Source organism: Dromaius novaehollandiae, chromosome 9, assembly GCF_036370855.1.
Source record: "Dromaius novaehollandiae isolate bDroNov1 chromosome 9, bDroNov1.hap1, whole genome shotgun sequence".
Lineage (NCBI taxonomy): Eukaryota > Metazoa > Chordata > Aves > Casuariiformes > Dromaiidae > Dromaius > Dromaius novaehollandiae.
The window spans coordinates 12,220,815-12,244,371 of record NC_088106.1 but is presented as its reverse complement, the minus strand read 5'-3'; the positions used below and the strand labels follow the sequence as shown (position 1 = coordinate 12,244,371).

Sequence of the window (23,557 nt, the reverse complement as noted above, 5' to 3'; positions counted from 1 at the left end):
AAAATAGCATGATAGCCAACAGAATCAGATAGAGATGGCCTTATAAGCAGAAATACTCAAGTAACAAAATATTTGTTTTTTCTTAATTCTGTCAATACAACAAGCATATACACATACAGCATATCTTAAGTATCTGTTTACTGACCAAATGAGAAAGCACCAGTGCTCTGGAAGTTAAAAATCCATGCTGTGAAAGTTTTTCTTTAAAATTATATTTCTTTTTCTTCTCTGCACATCTGATGCATTATCCCTAAAGGTATTTAAGCCTAATGAACATTGTTTCACATGAATGTGTCAAATGCAGTGTTAAAAGTTGGTGGGTTTAAGCATCTAATTGATTTTTGCACATTCGGTGCTTTCAATACAAGTTTCCTTAGCCTGGAAAACTACTTTATGCTGCAAATAGTTTCTCTTATATTGTCATCCAAATCAGCAGTTTCACAGTGGCCAGTTAACAGTTATTGGGAGAGGATGTTTTCACACAGCAAACGATGTGAGAAATGGGAAATTACATGACCGTTAACCAATTAGGAGTATCTAAAAATAAATACCTTCATGAGGAGATCACAATTAAACTGAAAGTTCAGCTGTAGGAAGGTTCCAAGAATTGGGAGAGGGATTGGTCCAGGAGGAAGTCGTCTCCGTGCTCGTTGCAATTTTAAAAACTGCATAGTTAGAAGAAATACAACCAAAGCTATAAGAACTTGACTTATTGTCAACATTTTAACTGCTGCTTTTATGAGCTTGTCTTTATTGAAAATAGTCTATTGAAGCTATTAAGGCTGGTTGCTTAACCAGTTTTTTCATGAGAGTTGAAACTTCATGTAACTATTTGTTCCCCACCCCCATCCCTCCCTCTCCATTATTAACCACTCCTTTTCCATTCTGCTCATTACATTTTCAGGTTGAGGCATACCCTTCTCCTTCTCGCTCAGATTATATTTATCAAATATGGATCACAGAATTTGTAGGACTGGAATGTTAATCAACTATAGTCCAGATTTTCCAGGCAAAGTAGGTACACCTAAAACATGCAAATTTTCCAGCTAGTTTTCTGAAACAATTGTAGATGTGTGTGCTCCTACAAATTCTTCATGAATACTTTTAGAAAAGCAATAGCCATATCTACAAATTATGCCTGCAACTGTAAGTGGATATTAAATCTTGGACTTTTAAAAATGTTTTGTATATATACTCCATATATATTTATATCCAGTAGGGCCACTGATCAAAAGTAATGGCAAGTATGATAAAAGTTAAAAGCCCAAATTCATCGTAAAATAGATATGAGTGTCTAATGCTCAATACACAATGCAAAAGTTGTTAAGCTTTCAAATTTAACTCAAAACATAAGTATGTTAATATTTAATCTCATTTTTTTCTAACTTATTTGCAATAGCTAACTTCACTGAGGATTTTGCTTGCCTCTATTAATTATCCACTTTCAATCTTGACATAAAAGTGGATGCTGTAAAGGATATTTTAACCAATTGTCAGAAAGCTTGCCAGATGAATAAAGTATATACACAGCAGGCAGTTGTACATCTAGTGGGAAACACAGGAAGAAAAAGTGCAGGAAAAAGCTATTAGGAATCTTGAGCTATAACCAGAAATAAAGGCCCCTTCATTAGGAGTGAAAACCAGTCAGAACATGAATGTGCGCTGCCTGGCTGCTTGAGAAGAAATGCAGTATGCAGCAAACCACTTTGCCACGCCTCAGCACATGCAATAAGTAATAATCTATTATCGGGGCATTTACATGCCTTTCATCAGAACAAGGAAACCACATGAGAAGGATTCTGGGTGCCAAATAGCAATAGCTATGGTCTTGTGTTACAGCTCCAGACCGAAATGCTACATGTAAATGCTTCTCTATGAAAAAAGATCATTCCCTAAAAGCAAAATACTAATAAAAGAAATAAATTTTCGCTTATCTTCTGAAAATCTGCCAAGAAGGCTTTTGCTAGATTCTTTCAACTGCCCTGTCTTTGGGACAAAATTTGGTTCACGGGATTTGTGGCTCCAGGACATGCAACACAATGTCCAGGAAGAACAGCCTGGAGACCACCACACCACAATTTCCAGTGAAGTCAATTAGCTTCCAACCATGCTACTTCGTTACCACTGAAACACAATTGATTAAGCATATTAACAGAGAAAGGACTGTTTCTGCTCTTGTACAAACACTTTGCTTGTTTATAAAAAAAAGTGAAATTAATTTGAATAAGCCTCACAGCTTATTTTTCAAGGCATTCATTTCTAATTTAACTGTCTCTGTCCTTCAACAGGCAAAAATTTTGCTCTTTAAAAAATGATTCTGATGGGTTATTTTACCTGCCCTATATCCAGTGTAATTTTACAAAATTTACTGAAAATCCACCTGTTTCTCAGAATTTTTCAGTTGGCATCAATATAGTTCCCTCTGTGGTGTTTTAGATATCCAAGCATTGTCCATCTGAATGATTTTCCTCAACAGGAAAAGTCGTTTTTCCAGTGAAGCCTTCCATGAGGGAGTTAGAGTGTTAAGGGTGGTGTTAACACTGACAGGCATCACCCCAGCACTACAGCTGAATCAGCCCTTGCTCTTACCAACACTTTCACCATTCAGTGAAGTAACAGATTTATTTTGGTAGAAGCTGAAGGAAGGTGCCCGGGACTAGTCAATGCTATTTTCAAAGAGCATTTGAGATCCAGCAACGAGGCACACCGCACTGGTAAAGAGAGCTCATAAATGCATTTGGATTTTTACCCACAGAGCCAGCAGGCTCCATGTAACAAATTTGCAAGACCAACTTTATAACCCACAGACAATCCTGAAAGGAAACTGCCAGCCCGGGGCACGGCTCTTCCTCGGAGCTCAGGGGCTGTAGCTCTGCTCACCAACACCTCAGCGTGGCACCTTGACATCTCCCAGCCATGTTCAGACCACACAGGCTTACTGAAAGGCACCTCTCTCTTCCCTCTTCTCAGCCTTGGCCTCCTCCCAGCAGCAGCCCAGAGAAGGCAGAAGCCTTCAGACTCCACCCTGGGGTGAAGGTTTCTCCTTCCAAGGCAGCCTCGCCTGCAGCCCTGGCTTTAAAACCTTTAAAACCTTTTTCCTGATGATGTTTTCCTGCGGGAGGGAGCTTTCCCGTCTTTTCCAGACTTTGGCCTTCTTCCCTCTATGAGGCCAAGGCCCTCCCCAAGCTCCGGTCATGTCCTCCTTCCCCCATCTAAAACGGAGCGCCTGTAGCTACCCACAGGCAGGGAGGAGTGGTCAGGAAAAATAAAAGGGTAGGCAATGGAGTCAAGCAGAAAGCAGGTCAGTACGCGCAGCCACAGTGGGGATGGAGGAGGGAGCGAGCGCGAGCTGGCACTGCCCGGCCCGGCCCTCCTCCACCGCCTGCACAGGGCAGCCATTGCAGGGAGCTGCTCTGTCACAAGGTTCATGCGGTCCTCCCCGAAGGGCTGCTGACAGCAGCGTTGCGAAAGCTGTTACACAGTCAGCAAGGCACCTGCCTTCCCCTCAGGTCGTGTCCCAGGCTTTGGTCCAGACACTTTTTCTTTTTGTCTTTTGCCAGCCCTCTCTGCCACAGCTGCCCTGCCCGGCCACCCTCCGCCTTGCCCACTCAAGATGGCGGCTCCCAGCTCCTAAAATGGCTTCCCTGGCACTGCCTGAGGTGGCCGCAGGCCTCACGCCACTTGGCCTCGCGCGCCACCCTTCTCCGCGGTGGCGCAGGCTGGGATAGCTGCCCGCACCGTGGCAGCAGGTCCCCATGGGTTTGGCTTGCCCCAGGGCAGCCCTGAGGGCCCCGAAGCCTCACTTCATGTTTCTTCTTTACGCCGGTCGAAGGGCTACCCGGAGGGTTCCCTCCCCTGCATGCAGCGCAGCAGGATCCTTTCTGTCTCATATTAAGTTTACTGAGCACCTCTTCCCTTTCTGTGAGGAGCCAAGTTAGACTCCCATTTCTCTCCACCCTGCTACTGCATTACGATCCAGGGCTTCTAGTGGGTTGGCTCCTTTTGCAGGCAATACTGTTAATTTTTAACATAAAAAATAGATACAATAGATACAATAGATGTTGATAGATGGAAAAGAATTTGGTAGATATAATTTATGGATAGGTTTATTAAAATAGAATAATATATCCTTTTATATTGCTACAGCAGGTGATAAAAATCCAGTTTAAATTATGGCATCCAGCTTTGATCTCCACTTTCACAGAATCACAGAATGGTTGAGGTTGGAAGGGACCTCTGAAGATCATCTAGTCCAACCCCCCTGCTCAAGCAGGGTCACCTAGAACATGTTGCCCAGGACCCTGTCCAGATGGCTTTTGAGTATCTCCAAGGATTAAGACTCCACAACCTCTCTGGGCAACCTGCTCCAGTGCTCAGTCACCCTCACAGCAAAGAAGTTTTTCCTTACTTTCAGACAGAACTTCCCATGTTTCAGTTTGGGCCTGTTGCCCCTCATCCTACCACTGGGCGCCAGTGAGAAGAGCCTGGCCCCATCCTCTTTACACCCTCCCTTCAGATATTTATACATATTGATAAGATCCCCCCCTCAGCCTTCTCTTCTCCAGGCTAAACAGTCCCAGCTCTCTCAGCCTTCCCTCATATGAGAGATGCTCCAGTCCCTTCATCATCTTAGTAGCCCTCTGCTGGACTCACTCCAGGAGCTCCATGTCTCTCTTGTGTTGGGGAGCCCAGAACTGGACACAACACTCCAGACGCAGCCTCACCAGGGCTGAGTAGAGGGGCAGGATCACCTCCCTCCACCTGCAGCAGTGCCCTTCCTAATGCAGCCCAGGATACCATTGGCCTTTTTGGCCACAAGGGCACACCACTGACTCATGGTCAACTTGTTGTCCACCAGGACTCTCAGGTCCTTCTCTGCAGAGCTGCTTTCCAGCAGGGCAGCCCCCAGCCTGTACTGGTGCATGGGGACTACCTTTGTTCCCCTGAGAATTTCACATTTGGAACCCAGAAAACAAGGTGGTCCACTAATTTTTCCCCAGATATTCCCTAGGATGGAACAGATCTTTGCACCACATGCATTAAACAGAATAACTCATCTGTAATGTTTCTTTTTTTTTTTTTTTTAGTAATACCTAAATAAAAGTTTTTTGAAGCCTGTTAACAGAATCCAGCATGCAACCAAAATGCTCCTGAGGTGACTGAGAGTTCCTGAACAATGAGACAAACAGCAGCAGGGACTTGATCTAATACCAGGCAGGCAGAAGGCCCTAGGAGCATGGGCTGAGATTCAGAAAATCAGGAAACAAGGACTAAGCAATTTCAGCTTCTTATGCAGAAATGATGGTACTCAGAGGGCTATTACAATTCTCCAAAATTAAATATATTTTTACAATAAACTGCATGCAGTACACATGGCTATTAGGAACAACCTCCCACAGCTAAATTACAACTAATGATGCAAAACATGTTAGTATCTTGTGAAACACATAGGCATGTTCTTCTGTGACAAAATTATGGGAAAATTCCATGGGTTTGCAAAAAAATGGAAGAATATGGCAGTATTTGGGGAAAACTGTATCAATCTCAATAGGAGTCTTGCAACTACGATGTCTTGTATGTTTTCTGCTGTGCTTCTAAGGGGGGAACAAGAAAGGGAAGAGACGAAGGAGGAAGCTGGAATTACCCATGCTGATATCTGTTACCAGTCCATTATTTGGGGTTTTCTGACAACCACCTCCTACATTTTCCCCATTTTCAATATGATATTTTCTTATTCCTAGTAGTGACAATAAAGCCTCAAGCTGCTTTCTGCAATTATGGCTTTATTCCCTTGTACCTTCTGCATGTGGAGCTGAAGCAGCTGCAACTCATATTGTTATCTTCTTATTATCTTAATGTATACAAAGCAAAGCTGTTATGGACCTAACTACAGCTGCTCCATATGTAATTTAAGAAACTGCATAGAACAGTGTAAGACAAAAGACTGCATAATGTAGGAAAGGGGAAAAAATAGGAGGAGGATGCAAGAGAGACAGAAAGAAGACAGAAGACAAGAGAAGGAGGAACACCTGTCAAATATATGTTACAAAAAAAGAGAATGAGAAGAGAAGAATAAATGTAGAGATTTCAGCGAGGAAAGTGTAAGAAGCAACAGCAGACAGCATGGGACTAGAAGATATCCAAAGGAAAAAATTAAATAATTTGGAGGATATTGTATGAGGACAGAAAATGAATGGAGGGATGTGCAGAGGAGCTGAAAGGTGAGAAGGTAAGAAAGCACAGGGAATAGAAGAGTGCTGAACCAGCAGGTAGCTACATTAGAGGACAAGAGGAACTCTCCCTCTCTTACGAGTCTTTTTGTGCATAAAGTCAGAGTTAAGTTCTCTGCCAGGTTCACAGAAATTGGCTAGCAGCTGCTCCCTCCAAAGGCAAACAGTAAAGAGATCTCGTATATTATGCGAGCCAATTTCATATGCATTTGGGAAATACCACAAGGTACTTCAATCCTAATTTGGACAGCAAACACAAAGTGCTCTTGGCCCTCTGAAAGCTTATTTCACACCAGCTTTTGAGGCAAAGAATGATGCCAAATGCAGCCAAACTGGGAACAAAAATTGAAAGCAGGAAGGCAGATCAAGCAAAAGAACCCCCAAAGTGAATACTACAGACAAGATACAGGCAGGTAAAAGAGAGTAGAGTGGTCTGTGGAGAATAGGATGGCCAGTACCTTCTCACATGTCCATTCATCCTCACACCTGCGCCTTCTGAATTCTGCTTGGTGGGGACTCCATCCCCTCCCAGCCCAGGTAAGGCAGGGAAGCTGGAAAACCTTGAGTTGTTAGGTCCTCTCTGCACTGTACTCTTTTGCAAATAGCACCAGCTCCTGAAGGCAGAAAGATGAAGCCTGCATGATTTTTGTAGTAACTTCAATTGGCTGCTCTCCTTCAGCAGGCACCCAAAAACACAGCCAGGGAAGTGCCACTGAAAGAGAATGCCCCAAGGCAAACGAGATGAAATAGTGGCATTTCACCATCTTCTCTCCTTCCTAAAATGGGAGCAGAGCTTCCTTTAGAGCCACAATATGTACGGCTGGCATGGCAAGCATGTTCAAAGCTAAATTTCACACTTGGAAATGTTTGCATTTAATCTGATACATGTAGTTTTCCCTAGGGAGTATGAGCAGGCACTTACCACAGATGACTACAGCGTAAGAGTATGCAGTTATGTTTTTATCTCATATTAGGTGACACTGTAAGGATTACATCCCAGCATACCTTGGAATATTTTGTAATCTGCGCAGATCCTTAAGGTTCAAATATTCAAGGCAGATTTAAAAGAATCTGAAAAGAAAAAATCATTAATTCTTAAAGGACCTCAATAGCTTGTCTGGAGACTGGGCTCAAAACTATAATTTCAGCAATTTCTATTAGCCCTTCTAGGACAGTGAGAGTGACTTTATTCTTTCTACACCAGCTCATGAAACTGAATGACATCTGGTAGAAAAGTAGGCAAGGGAGAGCCTGGCACTCCAGGACAAAAATGAGTAGCAGAAAAATTAGGATAGGGGAGAAAATGGGGAAGGTTGCAAGGATGGTACAGACCGTAGAGATAACAGAAGACTTGGGAGAGGTGAGACAGAATCATGGGGAGAAAGAGGAGGTTCTGGAGGGAACCAAGCTGTTGCAAGGGTGGGGACAGAAACATTAGCTGACACTTGACAGATTCAAACCTCACCTATTTTGAGTTCAGTAGACACCTAAAAAATGGTGCCTGGAACTTGGTTCTCTCAGCCTGGAAAAGAAACAGTCTAAGGCATGGGATTCATCTTGCTTTATTTGATGGAAAGTGTATTAATGAGTTTTCATAGGCTCCATTTTCTTCATAATAACTGGATGCAGCTGGCCGCAGCTGCTCCTCAGTGGTATCTGCCAACTATACTTTAGGATTAAGTGATATTAACATTGGCGCTAAAGGCAAGGAACAGCTGCTGTTATTGACTCTCTTTCTGATGTCCACCTGGATACAAATGAGGCACCTTCTTACCTACATGGAGTTACTGAGGGGGAGACGTTTGCAGTTCCAGCATGGAGGGACTTCACACCAGTCTCCTACCTATCTGGATATGCTGCCATCCAGCCCATGGTGGAGAAAAGAGCTGCACCAACCCATAAAGGTAATCCTGCAGAGGAAAATACTGGCAACCTAGTTTACATCTTGTGTGCAGATTAGTGATTTCACACATCTTTATCTGTTAAACTGAGGTTCTTTAGAATACAAGATCTGAAGAGGTGCTTAAAACAAATATAGATGATAATGACTTTAATTCTCCAGAAAGCACTATCACCTTAATCAGTGTATAAAAATAACCCTTCAAATGTGGGCATACAGTATCCACTTTGTATCTCATACAGGAAAAACATACTCCCAATGCTGTCAAAAAATTCCTTGTTAACTGTCAGTAACTGAACTAGTGAAAAGTTGAATAACCACATTTGCCAGGTACTTAATGACCATGCTCATAAGGGACTTGAAGAAGTCTTTAATAGTGCCAAATCTCTTATTGCTGTTGATATGCTAATTTACACTGACTGGCATCAAGAGAGCTAACTCTGATAAAAAATCAATTAAAGAACTGAAAAGAATAAATGAAACTGAATAAATTATTGAAAGATTTGGCACTAACACCACCAGGTAGACCACCTGTCATGAAAGAGACGTTCTCATGTTGCTGTCAACCACTGGGACCATAAAAAGAACCATTTATCATCACTTTCTGTCTCCTCACTGCTGTCATTTGTCTTGCAGTACACAGCTCCTTCCCTGTATTATGAAAGGCTCTCCACACCTGACCTGATGAAAACACTCCTTTATTTTCATCCCAAGCACTGAAATATTACCCATGTTAGTGGGTGAAACCCTGAACTGTCTTGCCTGGTGGTAATGATAGAGTTGTACAGCAAGCTTGCATAACAATGAACCTGATCAGTCTAAGGAAATGTAGTTACCTCAGACAATATTTTCTGCTTCACTTGAAAGCTTCTCCTAAGAGCTTTTTTTTTTTTTTTTTTTTTTTTTTAGCTCTTCCTCTCACTAATATTCTAGAACAGACTGAAAGGCCTGTAAAACTCTCTCCCCAAATGCAACTGTGACTTATGAGAAAGAACACACCAATCTTTAATCCAGAGATTTCTAATTTATAGCCTTTGTTCTAAATTCTTTCTGTATTAATCCTGTTTCCAGTTAGCAATAAGTAAGGTCCAGTTCTAACTGTTGCCTTTATGTCTTTATTTGTTATGCACTAGGACAATTTTACTAAGATTTTCCAAGCAGAAAAGAGAAATGAAAGATTAACTCTTTGTAGGTACAATGCTCAGAATGCAACTGTTTGAAAAGTGTCTGTCAGGGTAGTGACTGACATTAACATTGAGATAAGGAAAGCAAAATCTGAAGACATGCAAAGAGGAATTCACACGCATAAACAATCTTGCGGAGCAAGTACTCTCTGAATCTGTGGGGCATCATTGCCTACCGAGGAATGGCACAGAGCTGGTGCGGAGCTGGCTTCAACACCAAATTTGGTTTTGGAAGCAGAATGAATTCTTTCACTCCTTCTGGCAGGATGAACTTGAATGCTTGTAACAGGGTGGAAAAGATAATAAAGAGCTCCATCCTTGCCAGCAGCTCCCCCATGCATACACGGTGTCCTGTAAAAACACAGGAAAAGGCAATCAGCTAAGGTTTTCTATCATACCTCACTTTTTAACTTGCTTGCAGTCTTCAGAAGAAACATCGTTTATTCTCAAACAGCTAAGAGTTTTCTGTTTGCTTGCTTGCTTGCTTGCTGCAGACTTTGTCATTTTCCCCCATAATTAACTGAATTTATCATTTAATGATTCAGAACCGAAAGGCTGCTTGTATTTCCACTCTGAAAGTTTTCATCTGCATTTACAGGAGGCAGAAAGAACACTGTAGGAATGATTGCGAAGGTTGTATAGCTTATATTTATGGGCTTATTAGCACTATGAATTTTGCTGCTACTATTTTGACAACTGGACCTCTCTTCTAAAAGAAACTTTTCTATGTATCGTTCCTTCTCTTCCTACCTTTTTGCAAACAATTAAACTTTTCTCTTCCTGGAGACCTTTAAAAGAGTGGAATGTGTTTATATACCTACTAATAGACGCTTCCCCAGTTGATGTTGAGGAATGAATGAATCTTAAGTTACTATCACATGGAATAAATAAATCCCTGTTTAGTGCACTTACCTATTGAGAACGGTAAGAATGCTTCTCTGTTTACAAAGTTTCCATCTTCATCCAGAAAGTGGCCTGGATTGAACTGATGAGGTGTCTCCCATTTTTCAGGATCAGACAGAACAGAGTCAATATTGGATAAAATTATGGTGTCCTGGAAAAAGAAGCAGCTACTTCAATTCTGTCTTACAGTTCATATTCATCATATAAGCACATAATGACAGAGGAGCAAACAATTTAAAGACCTAATTAAAGTCTCATCTTTTGAAATGAGAGCAAGCTTTGAAATATTTCATAAGAAGTTTAAACTTTTGAGAATGTTATGATTTCTTCTTTTCATTATTTGCCACCAATAAATTCAATAAAATAAATGTCTAGGGCTTTATTTTTACCTTGTTAAAATGTGATGTTTTTATTTTTCCTTTTGTCACTGTATTTTTAATATTCACTCAGCATTTGACTTACAGAATATGGATACTGAATACAGTCATGGATAAGAATTTAATTTTTCTGCTTTGTTATACTGTGATTTCTGCAGCACTAGACCTGCTTTGAGAAGATCCAGAAAAAAAATAAAAATGAAACTAAATGAAGAGCAATTATAAGAGAATAAACTCCAATGTATCTTTCAGTTACAAAACTCAAAAATACTTTAGTTGCAAGATACTGCATTTGAAACTTTGTGACACGAAAATAATTTCAAATTTCCAAGTTTTGCAGTGAAACTCTTTTCTTCCAATTTTGGACTGCCTCTGTTCACAAGCTGATAAGCCCATTTGACAGAGGACAGACCTGAGCTTGCTGGAAATTGATTCGCTTATTTCCAGTCATCATTTCCAGGTCCTCTATTGGCAGAAGTCATGATCTAGGAAGCTACTATTAGTAAAGACAAAGTGCACATTTCCTTGTATTAGGCCAGCTTTAGAGATGGTCATATCTTAGGGGTAGTGTGAGAACACAAGAGTTCATCTCCCCATTCAGAAAAGCCTTCAAAAGGCTTTCTAGATGAAACTTCGTAAGTTCTTCATAATTTCATACCAGAGACCTATCAATGTCAGTGCTTTGGTGGTTCCTAATTATTGATGTTTTTCAACTAAATGAGCAATTAAAACAAAAGAAACTAAAAAAGAACAGTGTTTTGGGAATCAATAGCTAATGTAGCTTCCGTAGTTAAAAAACACATTAAAACAGTTTTTAAAAGATTTAAAAATCAGATATTCAAATAAAAAGCATCTTTGTACCTTTGGAATATGAAATCCCAGCAGCTCTGTGTCCTTCACACTCTTTCTGGGAAGGGCAATTAAGATAATATTACTGTATCGCTGGATCTCATGAACTACAGCATTTGTGTAGGGCACCTTCTTTCTGTCCTCATAGCAAATTAAATGGGAGGGACCCAGAACAGTGTCCAGCTCCTTCTGGACTTTCTCTAAGAAGAAATATTCATCTTTAAATATACAACAGACAATCTATAAGCTCTATATTCAACATTTTTCCTATTACTTTTCACAGTAATAAGAACACCCAACAAAATGAAATTTTATTTTATAAAAATAAGAATCCCTTCAAAAAGGACACCTAAAATGACTAGCCTCCATGTCAGGAAAGATACAGCAAGAAACGGACATATGATGCAGTTCATCTGATTCATCAGCTACTAATTAGTGCCTCTACTATTCTTTGAACAAGCACTACTAATATTTGAGCCTTTATAATTTCTAAAAAGTTGCAGAACTGTTTGGGGGTACTCACTTTGAATATCTGGATAAATCACCATATAAAGCAATGCCCAACGCAAAGTGGTGGCTGTAGTTTCTATACCTGCCAGAAAGAGGTCAAAAGTAGTCTGAGCCAAGTTTTCTTCATCATATGTAGCATCAGCATCTCCTTTAGTCTGCAGATACGAATCAAAAAGATGAGGTTAAGGCACACAAAAAAGTAGTGCATCACAAGAATATATACTGATACTATTCAAAAGATAAAAAAAGAGAACTAGAAAATAAAGCTTTTTGAATAATAGTAATTTTTTAAATTGTACATTTATCCCATCTTTATGCACATTTTGTTCTTCAGCAGTGACAAAACTAGTGAGCTTAGCTACTTTCTACTCTTGCTGCAAGTCCCATCGTAATAGTCATTTCTACCTGTATCTTATCATATGCAGATCTGTTATTATCTTGGTTATAGGTAATCTACTGTAAATCCTCTTACATTATTATTTCCTCCTCCTCCTTCCATAGAACAGTTTCAGCTTTTTTTTTTTTAATTCATCCATCTCTAAGCTTTTCCAGGCAGAAATTGTATTTTTCTTAATTGGTATCAGATACTATCATAATCATAGTAGCACTTAAAATCCCTAGTTATGCACTGGACCCAAAGAGGAGTTGAAAGCAGAGATACTCACTTTGGCTATCTGATCCAAATAGAAATCAATAAAATCTTGATTTTCATCTGATTTTCCTTTTTCTTTGTGTCTTTCAACCTCTTTTGCTAATAAAGTGTTCATGAAACTTATGCCAGACAAAGTCTTCTTGCATGATTCTAGCAAATGGCTTGCAAACCAGGGAAACAGTTCATATACCTACAGAAGAGAGATTTAAGAGATGTGGTGCATTATTGAGATTAGCAAACTAAATTTCAATCCTAACATAGGCCTGTGGGTAGCGGAAGAAGTGAATGAAAGACTCTGATTACTATATCTTCATCATTACATTGAAGGCCTATCCAGTGATCCATTAAAACCTTTCTTAATCCCATTTTTCCTGAAGCAGAATTTTCCTTAGTTTTATGCCACAGATTTTCCAATATGATGTATGAAGGGTAAGTGAGGTTCCTCTGTACCCCAGTTCCTTACTAAGCTGAACATCAGTAGTAAAGACAACATACAGAAAATGACCCTAATCTCAGTTTATCCAACAGTACCATTTCTCTCTCATCACTAAAAAATAGATCCAGGCGCAGTTTCTCGGACCGATCTGCTCAACTGAAAATAGAAATATCCAAACCCAGATTTCTTAGTATTTTAATATAGGATATTGAATGCATGGGGACTTCACTCAGATATGTCTTCTCTTCGACAAGAAACATAGTCAAACATATCACATCTGTGTGATATGCAGAACAACTTTATGATCTAAAAATGTATCAGGTCACATAGATTCCCTACTATTTATTCATTTTTGTTAACCTATTCACATTCTTTCACTTATACTATTACAAAAATGCCTCTCTGCAGTACAAAGACAAAATATTTTTTACATTAATTCCATTCCTGTGCTTCATTTCCTTTTGTTTGTTCCCCTTATAGACTGCACAGTGTCCTTCCAGATGGCAGAATTAACCCTTCAGCTTAAATTATGCATTAGGTTATAACTCCTGGGCTCACCTATTTAAATGGCAGCTAGATTACAAATGTTCATCTTCCAACAAAGGTATTCAGATTCCTGATTTGTTTCTTCTTTGTCCCACTGCATAATTTTGCTTACATTTATCTGTCCACTTACCAGGAAAATAAATTAGAACAGGAAATCATTAAATGATTTTACATTGCTATGAAAGCACTATAGGGAAGAGGACAGAATTAAACATTGGACTATAACGCTTTGGTTGGCTGTGGACACTTCATTAATATAGCTGTGAAGAACAGGCTATACAAATATCTATCGAGAGTAGTTCAAAAATAATTGATCCTGCATTTACCCTGATTAGATGATAGCTTAACAATCATTCCACCTGCATCTTCTGGGAGAAAAATTATAAGCATTTTGATTTTTTTTTTTTTTTTACCAAAAGTATCAAATTAGTCCTCAAATTCTCTAGGACCAGAATGCTCTAATACAGCAATTTTCAGTTAGTAAGAGGTGGAAAAAAGTGGAAAATCATGCATGCTGGCTGCGTTCCAGCAAGTTCTGAAGAAGCAGGCTGCCTTACTAGTGAGTATATTGACTTCTTGACTATACACAATATTGTGGTTTCCATTCATAAATTGTTAATGATAAAATTGCCATTTTCTGAGGCAGTCTGTTCCATGATGTTTGCAGCAGCAGCCACAACGTCACATGAAGGCAAGATAGGAAATTCTTCTGTCCATTGGACCAGGTCTGAAGTTGGGAACTGCTGTCTTGCACAGAGGCAAACATCATCCAGGTGACGGAGAGCAACTTCCAGTGAGCATTACTAATTCCGATGAGGATGCACAGAGGTGGTACAGTGGTACAAAAGTGGTACAAAAAATACAGCAAGGTGCCACTATTAAGCAATTTCATGTGTTACCTTTGTGCAAAACAGTTGCTCTATTTAAGCTTCTACAAGGTTAAAAAACCAGTAGTGAAGGAAGCAGTTAAGGGCCATGTTACTCTTTTGATAGTTACTGACTGTCACATGATTTCATATAGTAAAGAAAGTCACTTTATCAAGAAAAAAAAAAAGCCTATTTCAGAGCTTTTCAGGGTTTTTTTGCCCATATTTTGCCACTGAGTTTCAGTTATAGTTTCAAACACTGGAGTTGTACAGGTAGTGCTTTTGCAATAAAATCCTTCATACATCTACTAAATACATAGCAACCCTATGAGTTTCCAATCCCTTTCCACCAGAGATGTGTGATTTCTATGGTAAGATGAGGCATAAGAAATTGAAATAAGTTCTGAAGTAGGCTTCTGGAAGGACTGTTCCGAACATACTCCAGCAATTGCAGGAGCATTGGTATTTATTTTTGTTATAAAACTATCTAGAAAGTTGCCTTTTTCATGGTCTGTCCATATAAAAGGCATAAATAATAATTTTCCTCACAAAAAAGGACATGCTGTTCCCAAATGCTGTTATATCATCAATGGCTTCAATGAAGCGGTGAAAATTTTCATCTTCTATAGAGAAACGATGTCCAAAAATCACAGCACAAATCACATTTGAGACAGCACGAACAACAGGCATAGTGGGGTCCACAGGTTTTCCTGTAAACACAGTGAATAACGCTTACTGTTCCTGCTTTTCCCCCTGAACAGAAAGATAAGATAACATTTTATCAGACACTTCTGATGTTAATTAGATTGATGCACGGAAAATTGCACCAGCAAAAAACTCAAGTAAAATGTAACTTCAGATATCTAAAAAAACCACCATTCAGAAAAGAGGAGACCACTCATAGGAACAGAAGTAGCAAAAGTAGTGACAAAAATACCCAAATTTCACAAAACCTTGGTATCAATAGATCTCGTGTTTGACAATACTCCAGATAGAGAAATGGTGAGCTGAGACAGTGTATGAATGAATAATGGAATTTAAAAGGGATCTCCTACATTTGAATAACAGAATAATTGAGAGTAGCTATAAATTCACCCCACTCTTCAGCAGTGCAAACTTCCTCTAACTACAGAAGTTGCCACAAGCCTCACGAAGTCAGCTTTTTCCACTGCTCTTGACAGAGCAGAGCCATGGGATTGCGTAGCCTTGGCCAAGACTTTTTATATTTCGTTTGACCATAAGTAATGTAGAACTGGCTAAGAAGTGATAACACTAATAGACAGGGACCGTGGAGTCTCAGTTCTAAATTCATACTGTCAGGTTTTACATGCAGCACTTTTGCAAGGAAATGTCTCACACAGATCATAAGATACAGGCTCTTGAGACTCAACTCCACATGTACTCTTTTAACCCATTTTAGGTAATCAAATAAATAATTTCAAAAGTTAGAAGTGACCCATTCCTGAGTAAAATCAGCCAGCACTGCTCCACCCATTGCACAGACTGACTTGCACAAGAAGTACAAGTATTACTAAAAAGCATATACCATTTGTTTTCTGTAAGTATTCCACCAGATGACAGGCCTCCTCTTGTAGTCGATACTCCTGATCTTTTTTTCCTACTCCCATTTTTCTCATTGTTATGATTCCAAAGCGCCTCTGTTGCTTCCAGAGATGACCATTAGAGAACATTACACCTAGGATTATAATGAATCAATTATATGACTCATCAATATTTATTAAATATAAAGTGACATATACAGTAAGAGCTATGTCTTCATATCTCCCATTTGTGAAATAAATCTTACCAGTTTTCCTCACTACTTTCTGTGACACAAAATTATACGAATTGGAGCCATCTTCAGAAATCAGTTAAGTGGGTGTAATAAAGGAGTTGAAAAGCTCAGATCGGTGTTAGATGCTCACTAGAAGGTATGCTTGTTTTCCAGACATATTTGTTGAACTATATTAGCCATATTCTGTTTTTCTATCATGTTGTCACAATTTGAGCTTAGTTTGACATTTAAAAATGACTCAAACCTAAGAAAGATTTAGATGTTCCCATTTTGGAAGGTGAGATAGAGCAAAGAAAGTTCTGTGTTCAAGAAACTACAGGCAGGTGCTGAGGTGCAGTCCCTCCTATATATCACCAGCGTATCTGTAGCACCAGCATATCTACATCCACTAATACATCACCTCAGTATTTGACCTAGTTAATGCTTCAAAGAAGCTTTTCTGTCATTCCAGTTTTTCTGTTTTTTTGTATGCAGTCCTGTAACATTCCTCTTTTCTCTCTTCTGTTCTAGTCATTTAGCTCCTGTATAGGAACTCTTACAATAGCTATGTTCTGCCATTACTGTTCAGATAGTACTCACCTAAAAGTGGTTTCGTGAAAACTCACCAAATATCTATCTTTTTTCCACAGCAAATTACTCATTTTGAGGTTCTAAATCAGTTTCCAAAAACAGGAAGGGGGCACATGAGAAAAAAAATCAGTGAAAATAATAATTACCATTTCCGCCAGTCAACAATTCAATGACCATGCTTGTTGGCCTTCCAGCAACCTCTTCAGCATGGGCAGTCAGACCCTCCTTCACAGCCTGGAACCCTCGCAGAACAACAACAGGAACGTGTGAAAACCATAGCGTGAAAACACTGCCATGAGTTTTTGGCTACCCGTAGAACAGAGCAGCATCAGAAAAACATGGGTGAGAACCATGACTTTTACATGAACCATCTACAGGTTTCCCTTTGTGTGGTAAGTGTAGGAAAAACATCTGAAGAGGTGGGTGAAGCAGGATTCCCCCTCTCCTTTCTAGCTCAGCTACAATAGCCTTGTCTCCATTATGCAGTGCACACAGCCATCACTAAGGCAGGCAGGCAGAACAGCCCTTTCCCTGGCTGGAGAATCAGGAGCTGGAATAGTAAAGCAAGAGAATACAAGGCTGAGGGCACTGCAAGAGTGTAGGTCAAAAGTAGCAAGTCTGTGGGGCAGAGTGAGCAGTTGGGAAAGGGGAAGAGTGGGGAGCTGCCACAACATCCTAAGAACTGCAGGACTAGAGGAGTACAAAATTTTGCTGCCTGTGAACAAACAAGAGGGAGCAGATACATGTGTTAAGCAAGGATTTATGTCATGGGCTTGCAGATTTGGTATCTATCTAAGATTGAACGTCACTTTTGGAGGGAATAATTCATGGCTTTTGAAATCTTGGAATGAGCAGTACTGCTCTTGAGGTTTGGGAGATCAAAAATAAAAGAAATCACAACATGCACCGTTGCACATAATTTTGTGTTGTGAGTTAAATTACCTCACCTTGCAATATTCAAGTCAGGAGAAGAGAGCTGCCAGGACAGGGAAGAACCAGAGGAAAAAGCAGGCTGAGAATGAGGAGGGAAAGTGAGGTGCTGTTACTCACAGATTTAAATGTTAAATGCCTCGCATACATTTTAGGAATATAAAACATTAGCATAAAATTTCTAGAAGTGCTCTGCACTACAGCTGGACATAGAAAAGAGTTCATTTCCAGTGTAGGCACATAATGAATTAGTTCAGCTACTTAAAAGCTACTTAAAAGCTCAGCCAAGCTCAGCAGACTGAGGTGTCTTTTGAAAATCTGATCAAATCATATGTCATCAAAAATTTATTAAAACACCTTTTGAAAATCTGTTCAGTAAGCATAAAAAATTCATCCTTTCTATACTGAAAGCACACATACACTCACCACTACTTCTTGGGAAATCTAGAAGCTGCCAATGTGACAACAGTTAAAAAGCAAACATTTGAAATTCTCCATAGTATGAAAGTCTGTCTTTTGAAATGTATTGTTTTCCTATTCATCAGATAGAAGTACTAGCATCAGTATTATTTTATTCATATGCAGCTAAGGTTTCAATGACATGTTTCATAGTAAGTTGGCAAATTTCAGACCAAGAAACAGACTATTTAATGATCCCCATCAACTTTCATGCTTACACAATTTAAATATATGTAATATATATTATATATACATTATATACTATATTTCTATATTATAATTAATTGTGATTGTAATTAAATATATTAATATATTATATATTAATTACATATGTTAATTAATATATAATATAATATATAATAAATTCTTCCTTAACATTCAAAAGACGACTGTTATCAAATTTATATTCATTCTTCAATCAGCTTTTGAGTCCACTAGTTATCTGCCTGAAAATACATACTTTTTTAAGGACCTCGTGATGAATTTGAAAGTTCATCTGCAGCAGATTTCCAAAGAAGGGATATGGAATTGGTCCAGGAGGAAATCGTCTTCATATCCATTGCAGTTTCAGAAATTGCATAAACAGCAGAGACACAGCAAAAAGTACGAGTGCCACACTTATTGTTAACATTTCACTTCTGATTTAGAAGACTACCTTGTGTCTGAAAAACTTCTGTATACATAGAGGATAAATCCAGTTTTTTCTTGCTTTGCTGGTACCTCCCTTGAAAGAAAAAAAAGATGTTCAAGCTTCTGTATTCCTCAGTCCTTTCCTTTTTATCACTTCCTTATACTTCCTGATCCCAGAGAATGAAGTGTTAATGCTTATTTTTAAGCATATGTGACATCAATCTATTACATTACAGCTACAAATCTGACAAGCGTGGCCTTTCAAGGGAGACCAAATGGAGGTTAATTATATGTCTTTATGTCCAGTGACAGTTGCGGTGACAAAAATCCCTGCCCATAGTGCTGGTTTTACAAAGAGCCTCTTGCCAGAAGAGGGAAATCCAGACTAATTTCCTGAGGGTTGGCTACACGCCTAAGCACTGCAGGATTACTGGAAACTTCACACACATCATTACTCTGCAAAGCATGCATCAACCATGCACTCTGCTCCTTCACTCACCTCATATTATTGCTTGATTCCTGTTTCCTATTCCTTTCACATTTTATTTTTCTGTGTGGTTTAAATTGTAAGCTCTTCAGGAGATGGCCAGACCTTTTAACTTCATGTCTGGAGTATGTAAAACAAAAAAGGCCTTAATCTGTTGTTAGGTGACAGTTTGACAATTATAATGGCACAACACTCAGCTTGTTCAGCTGCACATAGGTGAGGCTGCAATGCCTTCACAACCAAGTAGAAAGCAGTATTCCTTCACCCTTTCCATCTGCCTCCCAGCTAATTCCCACTGCATTGTCTGCAACAGGAATAAAGACAACATAGAACAATCTTTGCTAGCGTCTTTCACAAGCACTCCCCTAGAGGGGACAAGAATCAGTAAGGATGATGTAGGAGTTGTTTGGAAGATTTACACACAAAACAGGATGAAAACTGTTTCAAAAATTGTACTTAACATGGGCAAAAAAATGTTTATTTTCCTCATTTGTTCTGCAGAATAAATGAGCAAACTTACTTGAAATTTTCTATAAGCTAAAAGCAATTGGGTGAGAAAGCTAGAAAACCATATTTCAGCTATAATAGTTTACTTGCAAAGCTATAAAGTTCTGATCACTTTATATGTCTAATACCGAGAATATTTTAAAACCCAGAAATGAAGAGGATTAAAAAGGAACATAACTTGCTGCACAAATTGGTAGATTAATAAAATTGATAGTAAGACAGTAACAATATAGCCTATACTTAAATCACAAATTAAAGATGGTAATTATTTAAGATCATGATATTATCAGAAATACCAGGGCACTGGGGCAGAGGGGGCAGTAGACTGTACATGAAAACTTCAGTCTCTTTGTTGACCAGCTTAAAGTCTAGTTAATTATAAAGCCTTTCAAAAAATTTGGATTAGAGGTTTATGAAAGCCATTTACTATTTACTACATTGTACTTTAATACAGTTAACACTGTTTACATGTGACAACTCCTACCACGACTAAGTGCTCAAACACTGATCTGCACAGTTTAAGCACATACTCAGAATTTTGCTGACCTAACTCTGTTGGTTTGAGGTGTGAAAATGTTCATCTCAGGGCTGACATTGCTGTACTAATGAAATCCCTTTTGTAGACAGAATTCTGCTGACAAACAGAGATTTGTTAAGCTTAAGTTATGCCTTTTGGAGATGTGGAACCATCACGTTGGCAGAAAGGCTCTACTAAAGGACACTGGTCAAGAAGGTCCTCAGTCCAGACAAGGCTGAAGAAGCACGAAGATTTATCTGTCAGCTCATACAATGGAATCGGACTGGAGTATTAATCTGCTTCTGACAAATGAGCCACAAATGTTATAGTCATTTATAAATATTTTTTTCAAACTTTTCAATCCTATGCTTTAATAAGGAACATAAAAGCTTGTCAGACAGAGCTAGCCAGAGTCTGGGGGAAAAAAATCTCACATGGTGTCCACTGTATTACTAACTTTTGGAACACAAAGGTTGAAGAGAGTTGCAGCATCCCTCATTGTCAGATGCCCCTGATTAAACAAGATCCTCTCTCCCTTCTACCAATTTCTTATTTTTCATACATTGATTTCTCTTTATTTCCTTGTTTGTTGTTAAACTGAGATACCTTTTCTTTTCTTCGTAACCATTTCTCAGCATTACAAACAACCTGAAAGAACAGGCCACTATGCAATTAGGAGCAGTACTATCTATACAGACCTCAGTTTGTGAATCACAAGTATGGATTTTAGTGTAGAAAAATACCAGGCACAGTAACAACAATACGAAAACTCATTACTGTTTGGGATAGAAATTAGGAATGAGATAGCCACATCATGTTGTGCTGACAATCAGAGACGCTAGCCCAAACTATTCCTTACTGAAGTTTTTCCCCACTAAGTCAAGACTACACAGCAAAAGACTAAGCAAAGGGCTAAAGATTTGGAAGTCCATTTAAAAACACAGAGTTTAATGGACCAGACTACTTCTGAGTGAAAATCCTCTTCTGGTGTCAGCTAGTTTCTTGCTTTACCTACAATGCTTCCTTTTGCCTACCAGAGTTACTTTCCCATTTTGGAGATAAAATTCCAATATCTGGCTACTGACAGCAGAAATAATGCAATCCAGGCTAGCAGTTTTCACTTGCTGTCTCCAGACCCCAGTGGGTCCATAGATGTCCTCAAAAAAGTGGTGAAAGAGGATTAAGAAATGCAAATTCATATATACTATTCAACAACGTACAGGTATAAAATCTGTTAAAGGATCTGTATCTTCACCAGAAAATTAAGAGTCTACACCTGAGAAAAGGTTTAAAGCTATCTGAATCCTGTGCACCTGTTCCCAAACCTCACTTTTTATTCACTGTCTTCTAAGTCCTATATTCACACAGATGCTTGAGACATGGGTATCAACACAACAGACACCAGCTAGACAAAACACCACACATATCTACTTTTGCAACACCATCTTTGTAGTTGTAGAAAAAATGAATCCTTGTTTTGCAGTAGGGTACAACCCACCCTTCACTCCCAACAAAATCTGCACCAATTCAATGCCATAAAGCATCATGCAGATATACCAGAGCTACACATGGACTAGAAAGCAGGAGAGCCACATCAGCTTGATCTGCTTGGGCCATTGAGCTTACGCATCTCTTCTGCTGATCCTTGACTGCTGACAACGGCAAGAGCCAGGTTCAAATTTAAGGGAGTCATGACAAAAGTATCCATGAGTCCCAGCCAAGAAGCCTAAGAAAAGAGTATTAAAACTTCAGATACTGATCTCCCTCACAAACGTGAATCAAAGTCTTTAACAAAGTTTACATGTAACACGGTGGATAAACAAGGCAATAACTAACCCTTGAAGTGCAATTACAATAACAATTGCAGAGCCTTTTCCTCTGGAAAGGAAACTGGTGGGGCAACAGAGTGTTTGCTACTTCTGCTGGTAACCCTGACTCTGGTTTTGATTTTTAAATCTTGCTGGGTAAGAAGGCCTGTCTCAAAGTGTGAGTGGTTTCTGGCACCTGTTCTTCACTAGCTGCACCTGCTAACCCTGCTTGGTCACTGCTCCTGTTTCTGCCAGCTGCATCTTGCACGGCTCATCCCTCTGCTATGCCTTAAGTACAGGCACTCTGAACTCCAGCAGCTCTGCTAACAGTCTCTGTTAGCTCAGCTATTGAAAGGCTGTGTGTGATGCTGAAAACTACACAGAGCCCCTGTGCTCACAGAAAGCTCTCAAGAAGCTTCTCACATACCTGTCAAAATTCAAAATTCTACATACATTCATTGTGCGTGTCTCTCTTGTGAAGCGAAGCTTGGCACTTGCAAAAGACTGCAAGCTGTTCCCTTGTGATTTTTAGCCATCATTAAAGAGACATGGCTGGCCTAGACTACTGAACACCATTATAAATACAACTTTCTCCACTCTGTGACAAAACTCCCTCTTTAATAGAAATGCCGCTCAAATATGCTAGAACAATATAGGCAAAACAAACATTTTCAGGCCAGCCCCCTGGCCCTTTACCATTTATGTTCCCTTTCATCCACCAGTGTTGTGGCTCCCTGCCAGGATTCTTGGGGAGGAAACATGAAGGGTTTGCCTTCACTTTCAGCCTGAGTCACCAGCCACACACTCAAGAGAAGGGTTGCACTGATGCAGCTCTACCACTTCCTTATTCAAGCTATCATCTTCACATGGCTCTGGGCTACATAGACAAACCAACTAGTTCACAGCCAGTTCAGGCATCCCTGCACAACTCCCTTCCCCTGTGTAAACATACCGAAGGGCTCTGGTAACACACAGAGGAGCAGCTCCCGGAAGTATACTTCTATACCTGCTCTAGAATTGAGAACGCCTCCCACTTACTTCCAAGGCCTAGCTTTTATGTTCCTTCTCCTCTAGCAAGATTTGTGTTGAGCCTCTAGTAAGACCAGACACTGCAATTATTTTCTATCTTTATTTCATTCACAATAAAACAGAAAAAGAGAGAGAGATTTTCTAAATGCAAAGTGAAGCCAGAGTATTTTGCAGTGCCTGCTTCTTTGACACATGACATGACAGGGATAGATTCACACTGAATTTGTGCTAGAAATGAAGAACATTAAAGCCACACAAAAGATCATCACACTAGCAAACCTGTGGAAACGCCTCTCCCTCCGATCTGTGATACATTGGAACCTAGAGAAGAACCGCACAGATCTTATACGGATGGGGTTTCATTGTGCTCCC

General features: G+C 39.5%; 1 protein-coding gene and 1 pseudogene across 3 annotated transcripts in view; both read right to left on the bottom strand.

Moving 5' to 3' along the window:
- Positions 1-780, bottom strand: part of LOC112980142 (cytochrome P450 2J4-like) — a 28,832-nt gene extending 28,052 nt beyond the window's left edge. For 2 of the 3 annotated variants that reach the window (XR_010390477.1, XR_010390478.1), the window contains exon 1: positions 552-780. Coding sequence is in view for 1 of the 3 variants with exons in the window: in XM_026094802.2 (XP_025950587.1) it covers positions 552-722 (171 nt within the window). In the remaining 2 variants the exon portion in view is untranslated. The remainder of the gene's footprint in view (positions 1-551) is intronic. The other variant, XM_026094802.2, reaches the window with a different exon arrangement.
- LOC112980146 (cytochrome P450 2J6-like) lies at positions 552-23,515 on the bottom strand (annotated as a pseudogene).
- Positions 23,516-23,557: the final 42 nt, after the last annotated feature.